The following is a 17,796-nucleotide window of genomic DNA, read 5'->3' as shown; positions in this document are numbered from 1 at the left end:
GAAATTACCATGTTTGGACACATGAGTGATGGTGGAAAGCTTGTTCGATGCGCCTTGACTGACACCCCTCACTTGATAGGAAATCGGTCGGCTTCTTCCTCAACCTCCCACTGTGGCATTCAAAGCCTCGCTGTAATAACAGGGCAATAAAAAAGCAAGAGGAAGGTTCCAGAGACAATAAGAAAGATATATATGCTTTTCTCAATGTCTTGTCCAGCTGTCTGAAAACTAAACAGAGGTGCCTTTCTCCCTGATGGGCGGTGGGGGGCTTGTGCCGGGTCTTCTCTCCGGTGTGGGGTATTATGGTTAACGGTCGAGCGCACAATCATAATATTTGCACTCGCTTTCCGCTGGGGTTTCCAGAGAGGATGAACGATTTGGTTTAGGGATGTGTGCGCGACAGAGAGACACAGACAGAGTGAGTGAGCGAGAAAGAGAATGAGCTCACAAATAGCTGATAATGAGGGTCTTCATGCCAAAAAGCTCAAGTAGAGCTGAGATATGTGGTTTAATATGACGCTATCTCGTAATGGCATCAGGTCTAAGATCTGATTTTGGCACAGAATCCAGGTACCGCACACTTAACTGGGATCAGGGATATAGTAATGCATGCAGGGGAAGTCAAAGAAGTCCATTGTGGCGACACTGTCTGTGAAAACCAGGTTTTTGAGTGATTTTCTGTATTTTTACATAAAATAATCCTACATTAGGGGTGGGCTATATGACCAAAATCTTATATTATGTTAGGATTTCTTGTATATCATTATAACGATATGCATCACGGGGTTTTCTTTTAATAAGGTTTTTAAATTATTCAAATCTTTAAAGGCGGGGTGCATGATCTCTGAAAGCCAATATTGACATTTGAAATCACCTAAACAAACACGCCCCTACCCCAATAGAATCTGGACCTTCTTTTGATAGACCCGCCCCACACATATGCAAACCCAGGCAACGATGTCGGTTAGTAGACACATCCCTACAAGTGTGTTTTGGTACTCGGCCCAACTCCCTTTTCCGAAGCGTTTCTCAAAAATCATGCACCCCGCCTTTAATACTATAGAATTTCATAATTCCAATATCAGTAACAAAAACTAAATATATACAAGCATAAAATAGAAGACTTAAAGGAAAACAACACAGTTTTTCAATATTTTACTATGTTCTTACCTCAACTTAGACAAATTAATACATACCTATCTTTTTTCAATGCGTGCACTTTTAATCTTTGTACAGCACGTCGTTAATGTGTTAACATTTAGCCTAGCCTCATTCATTCCTATGGCTCCAAACAGGGATGAATTTAGAAGCCACCAAACACTTCCATGTTTTCCCTTTTTAAAGACTGTTACATGAGTAGTTACAAGAGTAAGTATAGTGGCACAAAATAAAACTTCTGTTTGGATCCTAAGGAATGAATGGGGCTAGGCTAAATGCTAACACATTCAAGAAGCGCTGTACAAAGATTAAGTGCACGAATTGAAAAAAGATAGGTATGTATTAATTCATCTAAGTTGAGGTAAGAACATAGTAAAATATTGAAAAACGGTGTTGTTTTCCTTCATACTGTTTGATAAACATGAGTGACAGACAGGAGCAAAATTAGGTAACTTCCCCTTTAAGACCAAAGTCCAGATCCAATATATGAACACATGCGTTTTCTTTTTTATCTATTTACTTTCTCTTAAGCATAAATGGCTGTGTTTATGAGGCTACTCACAAAGACTAAGCTAAATGAGCAGCGGATGCACGGCTTGCGCGCTCCTCTCACACAGAAACTATGCGCGCATTTAGCACTGTTGTCGTGCAACATGCATTGGCACGTAACCTCTATGAAGACGATAGTCGAAAATCTCTAACGGTTAACACATTTCTACCAGTTTATTGCCCACCCCTATCCTACATAATGTAAAAAAACTTTGCGAAAATATAACCTTGATATCTTTAATATTGACAGAGTAACGTCAAAGATTGAAATCAATGTGAAATCAAATTTGATGTTCTCAAAAACAGATTATGAAACTTTAGCCTGGATTTCCCAGATGAGCATAATGAACACATTCAAATATTGTGAGGCACAATGAGTAATGTTGTTCTTTATATGTGGGTCACACAATATGACGTTTTAAATGTCCCCTGACCTAAAATAAGTTTGTTCACTGGCCAAGAACTGAACCATCAAATTGTAAATAACCATCAGACTGTAGCTTCTTTGAGAGCTTTTTTCCATCTCTCTCTTCACACAATGTCTTCAGAGATGGAGCAATCATTAATTAAGCAGTCAGACTTTGACTAATCACCCTACAAAGGGCATGCGGCTTTAACCACGAGACGTTCATCTCAGCTGCCCTTCTGGCACTTCCTTCAACCGTGTGCGTTATACAGAGTAACAATCAATTACTGTTAGCCGTCAGTCCATCTGCGTGTCCATGACTTATCCGTAAATGTATGCACCAATCCATACCTATAACAAAATGTTATATCCCAAACAGATGTAATAAGGTAAATAACATCAAATCTCGCCCAATGATTCACCGTACAACGCTTTCCCCCTTCTCGACGCAACCGCAAAAATCTAATATTCAATAAATAAACAGACAGATAAAATTAATGAACAGTTTTTATAGCAGAATTGGATTTTCTCCCAGAGGAAAACATCCTCTCATATCAGGGCCATCTTTAAGACCAAGCTCAGGGATCTCAGCCCGAGAGGATAATATGAGGCCAGATATTGCTGCAACATGGAAGATAAATTTCAATTTACTGTTGCTTTCTGTGTCACGGCAGGAGATATGAAATTTTGTCTTGGAGGACTGGAGGTGATAGTAAAATAGAAACCGTTGCGCAGTCTACCACATCCCAGCTCGCTCCACGAGAACCTTTTCTCGCAAATTGTGATGCATTTCTCTGGTAACAAGTGACACTTTTCGCATTTCGAAAGAGTCGTGTTTCTAAAAATAGGGAATTAGTGTTTTAAAATGATCTTCCTTAGGCATGTTTTAATGATTTTCTGCAAATTAACTCCTCACCCCTCTGTGATCTGGGAGTTAACAGTAAACACCCTCTTTTTTGCACGGCACACAAAAATGATGATTGCATGCTCTTATTGCCTACTGTATCTCATCATCAGAATAAACACGCATCCCCACCCAACTTGACAGAAATCCGCAGGGACACAAATAGAGAAGATAACATTCCGCTCTAGGAGTCGACCACTCCGGCCCGGAAAAAAACAAACTGTCCGTTTGAATGTAACTGAAGACCCTGTATGACATCATTGGCCTCTTTTCATTTCCATCGGAGGAGGAAGTCAAGACAATTCTCCTTTTGTCCACTCGCTCGTCTTTCCGCCCAAGGAAAAGGAGGTGAGGATGTGGGTGGACGGCGGTGAGGAGCAGAGAGGAAGGGGGAGATGAAAAACAATGGAGACGGTGGAGATGGCCCGCTCCCAGAGTACGGAAGAAGCGCCCTTCTCTCCTTTGGGCTGTGCTATTAGCCGCTCGAGCTGGAGACACTGTCAGCAGATAACAAAAGCCCCCCCAAACCCAATGCCAAGTTCTTTATCTGTGTGCTCCTGCACGGGCAAGCTGATTATAGCCTTTCCCTCTAAAACCTTCTCTTTACTCCATATTGGGCGGTGTGCGCCTGCATATATATAAATGGGTTGGGTATGTGCGTGGTTCGGGGTGGGTGAGACCCCCGGGGTCGCTGTATCTTATGTCTATGAAAGATAATTAGACAATACGGCTGCTGGCTGAAAACAGAAGATGCTATTGTTTCAAGATCCCCCATCCCAACAGCTGTATGTGTCATTGGGAGCACAGTTCGAACGTTATGGCGGAGAAATGAGGACACGGGAAAAAGTGCATAACAAGAAATCGTGACCTCCTCTCCACAGGAGGTAGGCCTAATATAAAATTCAATTGTATTACTTTTTCTTTTTTAAAGGTGCGGAAGGTCCGCATTTTTCCGTGTCTGTTCCACAGACTTTCTTTTCCGTGTCATGTTTCACGTATTGGTTACTCAATTGTTTTTCCTATTTTTAAACCATTTTCATGTGGGTTTGGGTTAGGATATCACTTTAACTATTGGTTTATATTATTTTTTCCAGACTTTTAAACAATTGTCGCCTGACGTTAGGGTTAGAATTGGGTTTGGGCTAGGAAGTCATTTTATGTTACAGAAAGTCGTTCTAACCCCAAACCCACACGAAAATGGTAAGAAAATAGGGAAAACAATTAAGTAAACAATACGTGAAACTGACACGGAAAAATTAGCAAAATATTCTTGGACTATAACACAGAAATTTGTGAGATGAGGATGATTACGACCTTATTTGGAAGGGTCATGAATAATAATGTTGAGCTCTGCTCTGATTGGCTGTTTCACAGAGCAGCTCCTTCAGTAGCTCTGTGTGTTTGTGTAAACAGACCTTATATGTTTAAAGCCTGTATCAGATGAAGATACAGAACTTGAGGAATAACCAATTGTGATTGTTGCGGGAAAATATACTTGATCTTGCAGCACGTTTTCTTAAAAAATGCGATGGAATATGCGGCAATTTTATGCTATGAAATTGCGTGAACTTGCAAAAACTGTTTGCAGCTTTTTCAGTTTTTCATTGAAGTTCATGTCGCGTAATTACGTCACTTCCCAACATTTCCATGACAGCAGGGGACATGGCTGCCCATATGTGAAGTAAATGCAACATTTTTCAATTTTGTGCTAAGATATATATATGACTTATTGCTACGAAGATGTGGGGATTATGAAATCATGCATAGTTTGTGAGCAGATATCTGCGCGAAAGTGCGGCGTATTTAAAAAATGCAGCCCCTGCAAAAATATGCGGACTTTGGCTGATTATGCATTGAATCGTGCAATCTTATAATCACGTTTTTCTGGAGGGATCTGTTTTTGAGTGGAAAGTTTGTGTTTTTTAAGTATGAACCTGCAAACGTAACTGTAACGTCAAAACGGTAAACGTTAGCATATAGCATTAACTAGCATATAGCGCTAACTCAGCAGTCACAACTTTGTTTTTAGCATTGTAACAACATTGTACTTAATTTAATGTTGGGGGCGTACATCTTATCTGTAACATTACAGTCTGTGTTATTTTGAGATTGGTTTGTTTTCCAGCTGGCTTTTGCATGACATAAGAAGGAGGAATAAATCGTGTTTAAGGCTATTACCATGTACAGAACTCTTTTTATTCATCTATGCCCAGATAAATACAGTTTTGCACTCTGTGGCACCTTTAAATAAAGACGCACGTATGCTATGCAGTGCATCCAGAATGCTTGCATGACTGAATGTTATCTGGGGAGAAAATTCACGATTTGCTCTCTGCTGTAAACAAAACTGACCTTTATGTTGAATTTGTCTCAGAGCCCCAACCTTTCCCTCTAAAAAAAGAAAAAAACCCAGAGCACTCAAGCACTCGCAGCCAGTCCATCTCGCACACCGGTCTGTAGAGTGCAAGCGAATCAAAGCAGGCCAAAACTCATCCATATCTATGCCATACGAGCATCTCCTAAATAATGCAGCAGTCTTCCCACACCAGACAGATTTTGCTGCATCGGCGCTATTGTGAGTCAAGCGTCACACACACACACACACACACACACACATCACTGAACTTGCTTGCTTCCATCTTTTCCAGTTCTTTACTGATTTCCAATAAAAAAGATGGTAAATGAGTAAAGGAAGAGGATCAAATAAGATAGATGTTCGTAATTTTTAGTACTTTTTTATTCTGTTCTTTTCCGCTGGATCATTACCGTAGTAGCTACTAATCTTGCACTTTGTTTAATACACACTGCTTTATATTACACACCTTTACAGCCAAACTACAAATAATAACATGCTTAAAAAATGCAAATAGGTAGAAAGCCACTATTTGAGTGCATGATGCTTAATACAAAAAGCTCCTAAAACAAACTCGGAGAGCCAGAAATGCCACCGTATAACCCCACTCAATCTCAGGGCCAAGCAGTCCTCAGCACTAATGGGAGGCTTTGGGTGCAGGTCAAACTATCTGTCCCTCTAATGGAGCCAGCATAGACATCAAGAAGAGACTGCAGATTCACAAAGCTGTTTGTTAGGAGGTTTAGATTTGTGTGTGCGTGTATGTGTGTGTGTGTGTCTGAAGCAAAGCCAGCTGCCTTGATGCCAAATCAGTCATCGACTTAACAGACAGCAGTTTTTATATGAAGGCACCATAACATCATGTCCAATGATCTAGAAGCTTAAGTTGAAGTGAGCTTTAGACATAACGGACCGTATAATTAATGACTGCTTGGAAGTTTAATTGAAACAAATATAAATACAGACAAATATGAATTTACTTTCGTCAATTGATCCATCAAAAGCCACTTGTATTCTGTCCATCACCTGTCAGACCACATCCACAGATCTGTAGGATACCACGTGTTCCTCTCTGCTTGTGATATCCCACAAATCTCTGTTCTCCGCTTATAAAGCTGATGAAGGCATCTTGGTATCATGCTTTATGTTACATTTGTGTTTACTTAAAGGGATAGTTCACCCAAAAAATTGAATTTTGTCATCATTTTCTCATCCTCATGTATGAGTTGAAGATATTTTAATAAATGATGGTGAGCACACAGCTGATTGTACAGTAACCATTGACTTCCATAGTAGGAAAACAAATATGGAAGTATTGTATTAAATGATGAAGAAGATATTTTGATAAATGGTAAGCACACAGTTGATGGTACCCATTGAAATCCATCGTATTTGTTTTTCCTACTATGGAAGTCAATGGTTACACTCTGCTGTGGGTTTACCATCATTTCTCAAAATGTATTTTGTATTCATCAAAAAAAATTATGACAGGATTTGCATTTCGGGTAACTATCCATTTAACATGCTAACTGTTTATTCCTTTATACACTGGGCTGAATGGTACCCATTCAGAAAGTACAGTTTTGGACTGAAAGAGTTCATATGAGTACCTCTGATATCAATATTGATATCAAATGTACACATATTTGCACCAAATGGTACATCAGGGGTCTCCAACCTTTTTGTGACCAAGGGCTACCACAATGAAGGGCTTTATTTACTCAAATCATTTTTATTTTACTTGTTGATATGTATTATCATTGTTTAAAAGAAGCTAATATAAAAAAAACGCAATAAATAAATATTACAAATGAGGCTATTCATAGAATGTGCTTTGGCGGGCACCTTAAAGACTCTGTACCCGCGGGCACTATGTTGGAGACCACTGTGGTACATATTGGGACCCAGTGACAGCTATTTTGACACACTTTTTTAACAGAATCACTGAGAGAGTGTGTTAGAAGACTGTAATATATAATAAAAGTCATGAAATAATCAAATAAAGAAGCATTGTAAGTTATCTTTTGCTCTTTACAAGGCGACAAGACTTTGGATGAAAGAAGCAGAAGGCGAAGGTCTTATGATCTTAACATGTTTCCTTTGAACGCCGTCTTATGGGACGCGCCAACCCCAAGCCAAAGGTTTCAAAAACAGCGCAGAGATTACTTGGAATACCGATGGCACAGCGCAGCGGAATTCAGCAGGGAAACGGAGGGACATTCCGAGAAAGCAAATTAAGGCTGGAAAACAGAGGATGCAGAGCTTTGGTAAGGGCATGCACATGAATATCTGGCGCTGGGGGCTTCAAGCCTGTCATGTTCTGCTCTTCAGTCTCTGCTCTTTGCTTCCAGTTCTAAGCCTCGGCTCTGTCGGATACTCTGGAAGTATGTGTGTGTGTGTGTGTGTGTGTGTGCGAGAGAGACAGACATAGATGACAAACCAGGGGGATACCAAGAGATAAAGCGAATGTGTGTTCGCGCTTTTTCGGGTCTGCACTGGGTGAGGATGTAAGTGAGCTTATGTGTTTATGTGAACCAGGACATGTTTTCTCTCTCTATCCATCCATCTCTCTATCCATGTGCTGTTATTTGGAAAGGGAGCTGGTGAGTCAGATGTGAGCTGCTGGTGGTTGTTCAGAGTGTGCTGTGCTGCTTGTATAGATGTCAGGTGAGATGAGTGGCTCAGGCTGTCCGGGAGCCTCTCCGCTCCTCCCAAAACAGCTGCCACCAGTCTGTCAGAGAAACGCTCGGCTACATCCTATTCTTCCCTGTCTCCACCTCCCTCAGTCTTACACACCCACTTAATGATGAGAAAAACATCTCGGGGGTTCAGCCGGGGTCAGAAACTTGATTTACAGCTCGGTACTTTACACAAAGACAATTATTAAAGATTTAAAGAAAACTGCAAACATATACCCAAGATATACCCAACTAGGCAAAAGTTAATTGGAGAATTGCTTTATATCCATGTTACCGGGAAGGCATTTGTATATATAGTTTGTGTGACATGCCATGCATTTAGATACAACATTTCATTTTAATTACCGCCTCCATCCGTGTCAATAAGCCGGCCTCATTTATCAAAGAGACAGACAGAAAGCTCAGCTTAACCGTCAATACACATTTGTTTTTCATTCGTTTACTGAAGCGTCGACCGAAAGGGCTTTGCCTCACTCTCGGTTACGCCATGTTAATTGGGAAAAGAAACACTTTCGGATCTGAGAGGACTGGGGAATTTAAAGCCTTTATTTTGAGTTGAATCAAAGCCAGTGTTAAAAATACACTTAATAAATTAAATATTTGTTAAAAGGCGTGGAAACAACTGGCGCACTGTCCAAAAATAGGCCAGGCTTAAGTAGCTCTCACAGCTTTTGTTCCCGAACAACCTTTCAGTATAAAAAGTTCTCAAATTAACCATTTATACTCTCTTGAGCCAAAAGGTTTTGTGGATATCAAAAATCTCCAGACAAAGAATATTTAGATACACAAATAAACGTGCTACAAAAGTTTTCTTCACAGTGATGACATAGAAAAACTATTTTTGGTTCCTTAAAGAACCATTCGGACAAAGTTTCTTAAATTAACCATAATGTTATAGTCTAAATAATACAAAGAACCTTTAATGCAAAAGAAAATTAAAGATTCATGGAACCATACAACAAAAATGGTTCTTCTATGGCATCGTGTAGCACCTTTATTTTTAGGAGTGAACCTTAATTTTTGAAAGTGCAGAAAATAGCGCCGCCTTTGGTGCTGAACAGACATAGCAGAAGTGAGCACGGCACGAGATTGGGAGTTTAGAAAGAGTAAATGAGCTTCCAAACGTGATGCTGAAAAGACAACAACAACAGCAAAACAACGCCAGATTACATTGGGTTAGTCTCTCTGCTGGTTTGCAAATAATTCAAATTGCATGCTGTAGTACAGTGACGTTTCGGTTTGGGTTTTGTGTAAAGCCCTGCACGGTGTCACTGCAGTGTTGACAGTCTCCATCTGAAACAAAGAGGCAGCGCGCTGAGTGCAGCAAGCGACAGCCAGCGCTTCCACACTCGATATGTATCGGAATAACGTGAGATGCTCGCGGCCAATGCAAAAAGTACAGAATAATGAATAAATCAACACTGCGACGACAAGAGTAATCTTTAAGATCCCGCGCATTCCGGGCTCCCCAAAGACTGCATCGAGAAGCGTCGCACCTCTGCGCGCGCGCGTAACGGCAGCATTTATATTTATTTAATGCCGTTAAATTATTCTGTTTGAGACAGGAGATGCTTTGAGATCTTCCTGTTGGCACTGGCTGTGAAATTATTAAGAGGCGCTTGTGTTTTCGAGGCAGGAGACTGCGATCAGCGCATCTCTTATGCAGCGGACCCCTGGCTTTTAACACACTTTTAATACACAAACGCACACTGCGCTCGTATCGCTCATCGGAACCTCAGACGGGTGTTAGCCGATAGAGCCATTATCATGGTCACACCTGGGTCTCTCTTAAACTTTAAGTGACTGGTGTGCTCTTTTCAGTGCTCCATCTCACTAAAAGTGCCACTGGATGTCTCACGCCTCTTATGGAGAGTCAGTACGCACGCACATACATACAGTAATGCATCATTATAGCATTTGAAAGAAACGCACCCACTTGTTCTAGTGTACTAATTATGCTCTCTGTGCATATCATTAAAGTTAGCACACATGCATACTTTCTCGCGTAGCACTGTTTTGGGAGATCATTATATGTAAGTTACTGAGTTTGAGCACATCCAAACAGCTATTTAAAACTGTACATAAGCAATGCAGATTGAAAAATGCTTCAGTGCGCATTATATCAAATAAGTAGTATGTTGAATGCTTTTAAGTTTATTCACAAATTAGCCATGTTCGCATTTGGCGCAGTGCCACTCGCTCGCCGTTGCTAAAACACACCACAACGGTCTCTCTCTCGGACCTCAGCTCACAAATGAAATTATGACACACTTAATTTTAATGCGGCAACTTTGCCTACTTTAACGCAGAGCGAAGTGAACAATGGGTACGCGTTCGGTTACCTTATCTCACTGCGTTATGATGAAGTTGACGCATCGACTACTACAACACCACCAGTTGTTATCATCACAGCAGTTTTAAAAACCAGAAAACACTGTAAATGCGTTTGGCTTACCTGTTCCTAAAAGGCACAAGGCGATGTAAAACGCCAGCATCTTTTTACGAGTCTTCAACACTTGTCACTATCAGCAGTCCAGAAATAAAGTGTGCGCCCGAAAGCTTTCCAACGCTCCGACCGGGCTGGATGTGGGAGCTTTCGCTGGTCCTCGCCCACCTCTTGAATGGAGAAAATCGCAGAAAATAAAACCCTCAGCTTAAAGACAGCACTCGCATCCAAATACAATCAAAGCGTAAATGCCCAACGTCCGTGCGTCTCTCTTTAAAGTTTGCAACTTCACTGTTCACTTTATATTCCAGCACGAGTTGCAGTCGGTTTGCTTCAGTGTCCAGGTTTTGCATCAATCCGAGTTATTAGAGTACATCCTCTACTTTTGATTGTCACATTAAAAACATCAGCGTGTCGTCTCTTGGGTATGTAACGGAACGTCTTCCACGCGCACATAAACGCCTTCTCTTGCGCACTAGCTGTTCCCGTCGTACCGCTGCTCCGTTCAATCCTCTCTGTCTTGTTACGCGGAGGCAATGCGATGCTGTGATCAGCACAGACTGCCGTGCTCACTGGATGCGTTCGCGCAGAATAAAACAGGAGGCGCTTTCTTGCCTAGCTCGGAGTTTGAGAATGAAGTAATTCACAGTCCATAGGGACATCCGTTGGCCTACGCCCCCGGGTCTTGCGATTGGTTAAGGGAATAAAACTATAGGGGGTGACTAGCAGTTGGGTTAAAGCAAGCGGGCGTGTTTGCCCTTAAACAACAGGGGGTGCTTGGTTATCCGCGCCTTTGAATGTTTAAACTGCTGGGGAAAGTAAACACGTGTGTCGATTAAGACACAAAACACATATTAATACGGCTAGACTTTAGTGTTTACGACAGTAAACTGTAATGAAATTAATAGATATACTACAGTGTTTTTGTACCTTACCATAGTAAATGTGAGCCTATCTGTGAAATCCAGGCTAAAGTCTCATGATCTAATTTTGAGATCACTCACTGATTTCATCTTATTCAGTATTTATCAAAGTTATATTTCACATAATGTTTTTTTTTAACATTATGTGGGATGGTTTTATGTAGAAAACAACATTTACTACTAGTGTACATTAACAAAGTGTAGTAAATAAATACTATAGTAAATTACAGTAGTATTTTATGATGTGATCTATGGGTCAAATATGCATTTTCAAATGACTATTTTTTATTTGTTAGAGCTGATAAAGCTGAATATTCATGCGTAATCTTGTTAAAGCTAACGGTGCCGATACAAAAGGAACAAATAATGTAATAAATAAAACGCAATCCTATAATTGGTAGATTTGATTGATCAGATGACCAATCAATCACACATCATCCCCGCCCTAAACTTGATTATTTTTGCTTTCTCAATTCATCGGCAGGTTGTTTGTGAATGGATGATTCACTTGTCACGTTAATAACTGAGGTAAAGGTACTCATTTTACTTATCACCCTAGATATAGATCGCGCACGGATGACATATAGCGTCCAAACATCTCGGAGGTGTTCACGAAACGAAGTCTTTGTAATTTTCCACGCAAAGAAAACACGCGAGGCTTTGGAAATCAAAAAGCAAAGAGACGAGGACTATAAAACGAACGAGTGGCTTGTGGTAAGATTTATAGCAGGTGAGGGGATCAAATGTGAGACTGGGGCTCGCAAACACATGCTGATGAGAGAAACAGCTCACTGAAGGCGCACGTGATGGGGTTCCTAGAAGTTAAAAGAGACGGGGTGGAGTAAAAGGGGCAAACAGATGATCTCCAAACAACGTGCGCTCACACCTGCTGCGCGTGCAGTGTAAACATCAACAAGTAACGCGCGAAGTTTACCGAGTCCTGACAGGGTGTAAGCCAGACGTGTAAATTAACAGCTCCTTTACTTATTAGTTGAACATCCCCGAGGCTGACGTTTCTACTTAGCAAGTCAACTTTGCGACTTTATGGGCAAATGCTAGAGGGAAGCCAACACTAAAGTGACAAATTGCAATTCAAAAGGTCTCCAAAAGGAAGTCAATTCCCATAGACCCCCCATCTTAAAGTGCCCAACTTTACAGGGGAAACATTTTTACAGTTTGGTTTACCAAAAAATAGTTTTTGGTCTATATAGCTAATCTGGCCCTTCATAACAACTGTAAGGGGGTGATTTTTTTGTCATCTTTTTAAATTATATTAAAGGCGAGGTGCATGATCTCTGAAAGCCAATGTTGACATTTGAAATCACCTAAACAAACATGCCCCTATCCCAATAGAATCTTGACCCTCTTTTTATAGACCCGCCCCACACATACGCAACCCAGGCAACGATGTCGGTTAGTAGACACGCCCCTTACTGCTGATTGGCTACAAGTGTGTTGTGTTACAAAGCGTTTCTCAAAAATCGTGCACCCGCCTTTAAGCCTTAAAATTCTGCATAATTAAAACTGCCACTGCTGTCACTACCGTCAAGCTAGGCGGGTGTGGTTTTAGCAACCAGTCACTTCAGCTTCAACTATGTACCGCCTCTTTACCCATTTTCAAATATCTGCCAGTAATGCGCGGTGATGCAATGCCAACTATTGGCTTTAAAAAAGCTGAATTCGGACGTAGGCTACTACATTCGCCATGTTGAAACATCACGTGACATTGTCATAACTACAAGTTAGTAGTTTAATGGAATGACATTAAAGTAGCGCAATTTAACTATAAGGGACAGCTGTTTAATATATGTATTTGCATTTGAGTAGAGCTGTGTTACCGCTTTTAGACATTTTTGAATAAAACAACGCCCCTCCGTCGTTTTCTTCGTTGAATAACTCCTCTCCCATGGGCTCATGGGATAGCAAAGTGTCCATCGAATGAACACTTCGGGATCTTGCCGGAAGTAGTAGGTCATCTGGGTACTTTACGTCTACTGCTTTTGGAATACTATGAATTCGGGCATATTACTCGCCTTGCCTACTGCTTAACGCTTATATATAGTATGGAAGTAGGCGGTTTCGGACGCAGCCAATGAGTTTTTCCCATAGAGCTCCTGCAGTTGATGTCAAACTCTGTAACATTTGGCAGGCAACTGTAGAGCTCTGTAGCATTGGTATCGATAGTGATTAAACAATAATTTTATATCAAAAGGCAATACAGGGATCTGTTATGTTTCATCTATTAAGATTTGGATGTACATATCTATATCTTTTGAATTAAAGAGTGCACCGAACTCAATTGCCATGAAACTCCTGGTGCCATTCATTTCGTATTCACTCCTGGCTGGTCTTGCCTTCCAGTATGGTGGCGTAAACAGAATGGGTCACGTGACATATTCTATAGACTTTTGGATTATCGCAAAAATAAGCTTTGTGTTTAACAAAAGTTTATGACGCTTACACGTTTTGTCCAACAAGATAATCCTCACGGATAAACACAACTTGTATGAATTTTAAAGTCTACATGTTTTTATTTATCTGTGAAGATTATCTTGTTGAGCTTAACTTTTGCGATAATCCAAAAGTCTATGGAAAATAAATGGTCTTTTTGGCGAGCGAACCAATGTCCCGCTAACTTCCAGGTTGGCCTACAAAAATACGCCATCCATGCGGCACTCTATATCTGCCCTGCACTTAATTTATTTCATGACGTCACATTAAGGGTGCTTAAACCCTCCCCAGGCGCCCACGGGCGTGTAAATTATTTATCTACGCGAACTAAGGATTTTTCGTCTGTAGATGTATTAATAATAAATACTGTTTGATATTTACTAAACTGCTCTGTGTTGAAGACAAAGCGTGCGACAGTTAAGACATCGCTTGCATGGTAATCGTAGAGAAACTCATAAATAAGGTATGAGGTGAAGTTGTATGGAAATGTGACTCGGCAGGAAATGAGAATATTTTAACAAAATATTATCTCGGTCCCATTTGACCCGGGGTCAATTAGAAAAAGAAATGTCAGTTGTCGACGAGGAGGAAAGGATGAAATTAACATTGATGCATAACCCCGCACCCGTCTCATTTGCAAGGCTGATGCAAAGCTGAATTGAAACGAATATATTGTCTTGAGATTGCGGTTTAATTTGACGAGCCGCAGAAAAATCGATTCAGATCTCGGTCCGACAGACAACAAACACGGCCTCCTACCTGGATGTCGTTTTTTAGACAAACTAAAATTTGTTTTCTTCCACGGAGAACATTGTCTCGCTGATGTGTGCACACTGCGTTGTTTCACAAAGGTTAAAATGTCTTTTTGTCAGTCGTAAGATTGTATTCTTCACATCATTTAAGTAAATATTGTATCACTTAAAGGTCAGCTTTCCTTCTAAATGTATAAATCAGAGCTGGTTTATGTCCACCCAAATGTCTTTTTAACTAAATGTCACAGCATATATGATATTAATAGTCTCTCTTCAGTTTCAGAGGTCTCATTTGATCAACTGATATGAATCTTCAGTGAAACCATGTTGTATTTAAAATATTTTTATACTTGCTCATGGCTTATTTTGAATACCTTTGTAATTATTTAATTAATTTGCATATCATTTTTGACTTTCATAATTAAAAATATCAACCGTTCACAGTTTATTGCCAAGCGGACATCTGCTTGCCATGGTCAAAGTTCTCCTCACTTTACATCAAGCATATGGAGGCATTACAACGGCTCTTACTGTAATTGTGTTGTTGAGTACAGCCTTCATCGGTGTCAACCGTAACTCTTAAGTACATCTACATAGCAATAACTCTTTCTAGCCCACCTGTGCCAGACGTTTAATGCATTTCACCTGTTATGTGTCTAACATATGGTTTAGATGGATGCATGCTTGCATTGCATAGGACCTCCACATACCAGTTTGCAAAGCGGTCAACAGCATGTCCCCCATGTCAATATCAAAACACAAGTTGGGCCATTATTGAAAGCAGAACTGGTTGAAAGAAAAGCTCCTCAGGGGAAGTTCGGGAGGTATGTGGTTTCTGAGGGGTCAAGGGTACGGGCTTTTTGCTGGGCCACCGGCTGCTTAAGAAGGTTGTGTTACGGAAACATGACTGTGATAAACGTTGTTGCTTTTAAGGTGATGTGCCTCTGTAGTTACAGGAAATATTGTGTGCCATTGTGATATAGTATCATCAGTCTGTATATATATATATATATATATATATATATATATATATATATATATATATATATATATATATATATATATATATATATATGACCCATTGTGTTTTGTTAGTTGCAATTACGTAAGTTTTGGTACTAGTAAAAGTTTTGATACACTACTGAAATACATTGATAGCTCACAGTCTTTACTATTATGTATTTTTATGTTTTTTAAGAATATGGTTTAGTCTGGACTGATCAATACATCTGTCTCTACTTTTGTCCTTTCAGTTGATAGCGATTGAAGTTGTTTGGAGGATCTCTGCGAAACCTGTGTTTCGATTTATATTCTTCTTTCCAGAACACTCCACAGTAAATACATGTTGATCGTAAGTGGGCGAGTAGCTAAGATTAAAAAACACAAATGCTTCAATCAAACCGCTTTAATGGCAAATGCACATCTGCATGAGGGGGGATGAAATAACCAGGTAGCTGCACGGCATAACAGAAGTGTATCGAGGCCAAGGTTCAGATGGTGGCCACTGTGTTTTTAAAAGTCAAATCATTTTAATTTGTGTCGCACGTCCTACAATACACATCGTTTAAAAGCAGCTTTGCAGAAAATTGTGCCTTAATTGTCTTAGTGTCCCCCGTCGAGCAGTTTAGCTGACTTAATGTCTTAATGTTTTCGTCTTTAGGCCCCCGGTGAGCTCGCCAAGGGTGATTGTGGTAAGGAATGAAAACGGCATGTTAGTAGTGAAGGAGAAAATATGTTGCGGGAAGCATGGCAACAATCAGCCCACAGTTGATATTTATTGACAAAATTCACACAGGTGCACTTTGGTTCATCAAAAGCAACAGGTTTCAATTTCATTAACTAATGCTTGTTTTTTATCATTTCGAAATTAAATTTGACTTGTGCTTGTTTCAGCAAAATGTCTCGGCATCATGTTGTTAGATAGATCAATAGTTGTTAGAGTATAGATATGTGATTGCTAAGGTGATTTTGGCATTTTTGTATGTTGCTTTTCAGTTGCTTGGGAATTTTTATATGGTGTTCTGTATATTGCTTATTATCCCAAGCACACGTCTTAAAGGGACACTCCACTGTTTTTGAAAGTAGGCTCATTTTCCAGCTTCCCTAGAGTTAAACATTTGATATTTACCGTTTTGGAATCCATTAAGCTGATCTCCGGGTCTGGCACTAGCACTTTCAGCATAGCTTAGCACAATCCATTGAATCTGATTAGACCATTAGCATCGCACCTAAAAAAATAAACAAAGAGTTTCAATATTTTTCCTATTTAAAACTTGACTCTTCTGTAGTTACATTATGTACTAAGACCGACGGAAAATGTAAAGTTGCAGTTTTCTAGGCCGATATGGCTAGGAACTATACTCTCATTCAGGCGTAATAATCAAGGAGTTGCTGATGTAACATGGCTGCAGCAGGCGTAGTCATATTACGCACTGCCCCGAAATAGTCCCCTTGGCTACTTTCAATAGCAGGGGACTATTTTCAGGCGCTGTGTAATATCACTACACCTGGAGTGTCCCTTTAAATGTGAAGCTAAAGCTTTGTGGGGGCACAGTGGCTCAGTGTGTTACACTGGTGCCTCACAGCAAGATAGTCCCCGGTTCGAGCCCTGGCTAGGTCAGGTGGCCTTTTCTTTGTTTGCATATTCTTCCTGTGTCCGTGTGGGTTTACTCCTGGATCTCCGGTTTCTTCCCAAAGGCCAAAAACATGCAGGTTAGGTGAATTGGAGATGCCAAATTGCTCCTCCCTGACATGTGTGAGGATCAACATGTGTATAGATTAACCAGTTCTTGTCATGAATATAGCCCTAGAAGCTGGAATGGCATTAAGAACAAACAAACAAACAAACCAAACATTTCAGCCCCCCTGGTGGCTACCTGCAGAATAGGTCATGTAAATGAACGGGACTTGAGGCCTAGTCCACACGGACCCAGGTATTTTTATAACTGTGACTTTTTTTACGCGGTTCGGCCATTAGTCCACACGAAAACATAGTATTAGGGGACTAAACCGAAAATTTTTTGAAAACCCCTGCCCAGGGTGAGGATTTTGAGAAACGCCTGTTGCAGTGTTGTTGTGTAGACAGTAAAACCAGGGTTTTTGCCTTGCAACATAATTTTTGTTAGGCTTCTGATTGGCCAATGTGGCTTTACGAT

At 40.4% G+C, this 17,796-nt stretch overlaps 1 protein-coding gene and 1 long non-coding RNA gene across 2 annotated transcripts in view; one reads left to right on the top strand and one right to left on the bottom strand.

The window, feature by feature from the left end:
* LOC129438372 (uncharacterized) overlaps window positions 1–7,777 on the top strand; it is a 39,773-nt gene extending 31,996 nt beyond the window's left edge. The window contains exon 3 of the long non-coding RNA XR_008642534.2: window positions 7,409–7,777. This is a non-coding gene — a long non-coding RNA (uncharacterized lncRNA). The remainder of the gene's footprint in view (window positions 1–7,408) is intronic.
* The window catches only part of kirrel3l (kirre like nephrin family adhesion molecule 3, like), a 55,851-nt gene extending 44,694 nt beyond the window's left edge, over window positions 1–11,157 (bottom strand). The window contains exon 1 of the mRNA XM_055197112.2: window positions 10,525–11,157. Within this exon, the coding sequence (XP_055053087.2) occupies window positions 10,525–10,564 (40 nt within the window). The 5' untranslated portion in view covers window positions 10,565–11,157. The remainder of the gene's footprint in view (window positions 1–10,524) is intronic.
* Window positions 11,158–17,796: the final 6,639 nt, after the last annotated feature.

The sequence above is a fragment of the Misgurnus anguillicaudatus genome, chromosome 24 (genome assembly GCF_027580225.2).
Source record: "Misgurnus anguillicaudatus chromosome 24, ASM2758022v2, whole genome shotgun sequence".
Lineage (NCBI taxonomy): Eukaryota > Metazoa > Chordata > Actinopteri > Cypriniformes > Cobitidae > Misgurnus > Misgurnus anguillicaudatus.
Note: the sequence above shows the minus strand (reverse complement) of the source record. Positions and strands in the feature narration are given on the sequence as shown.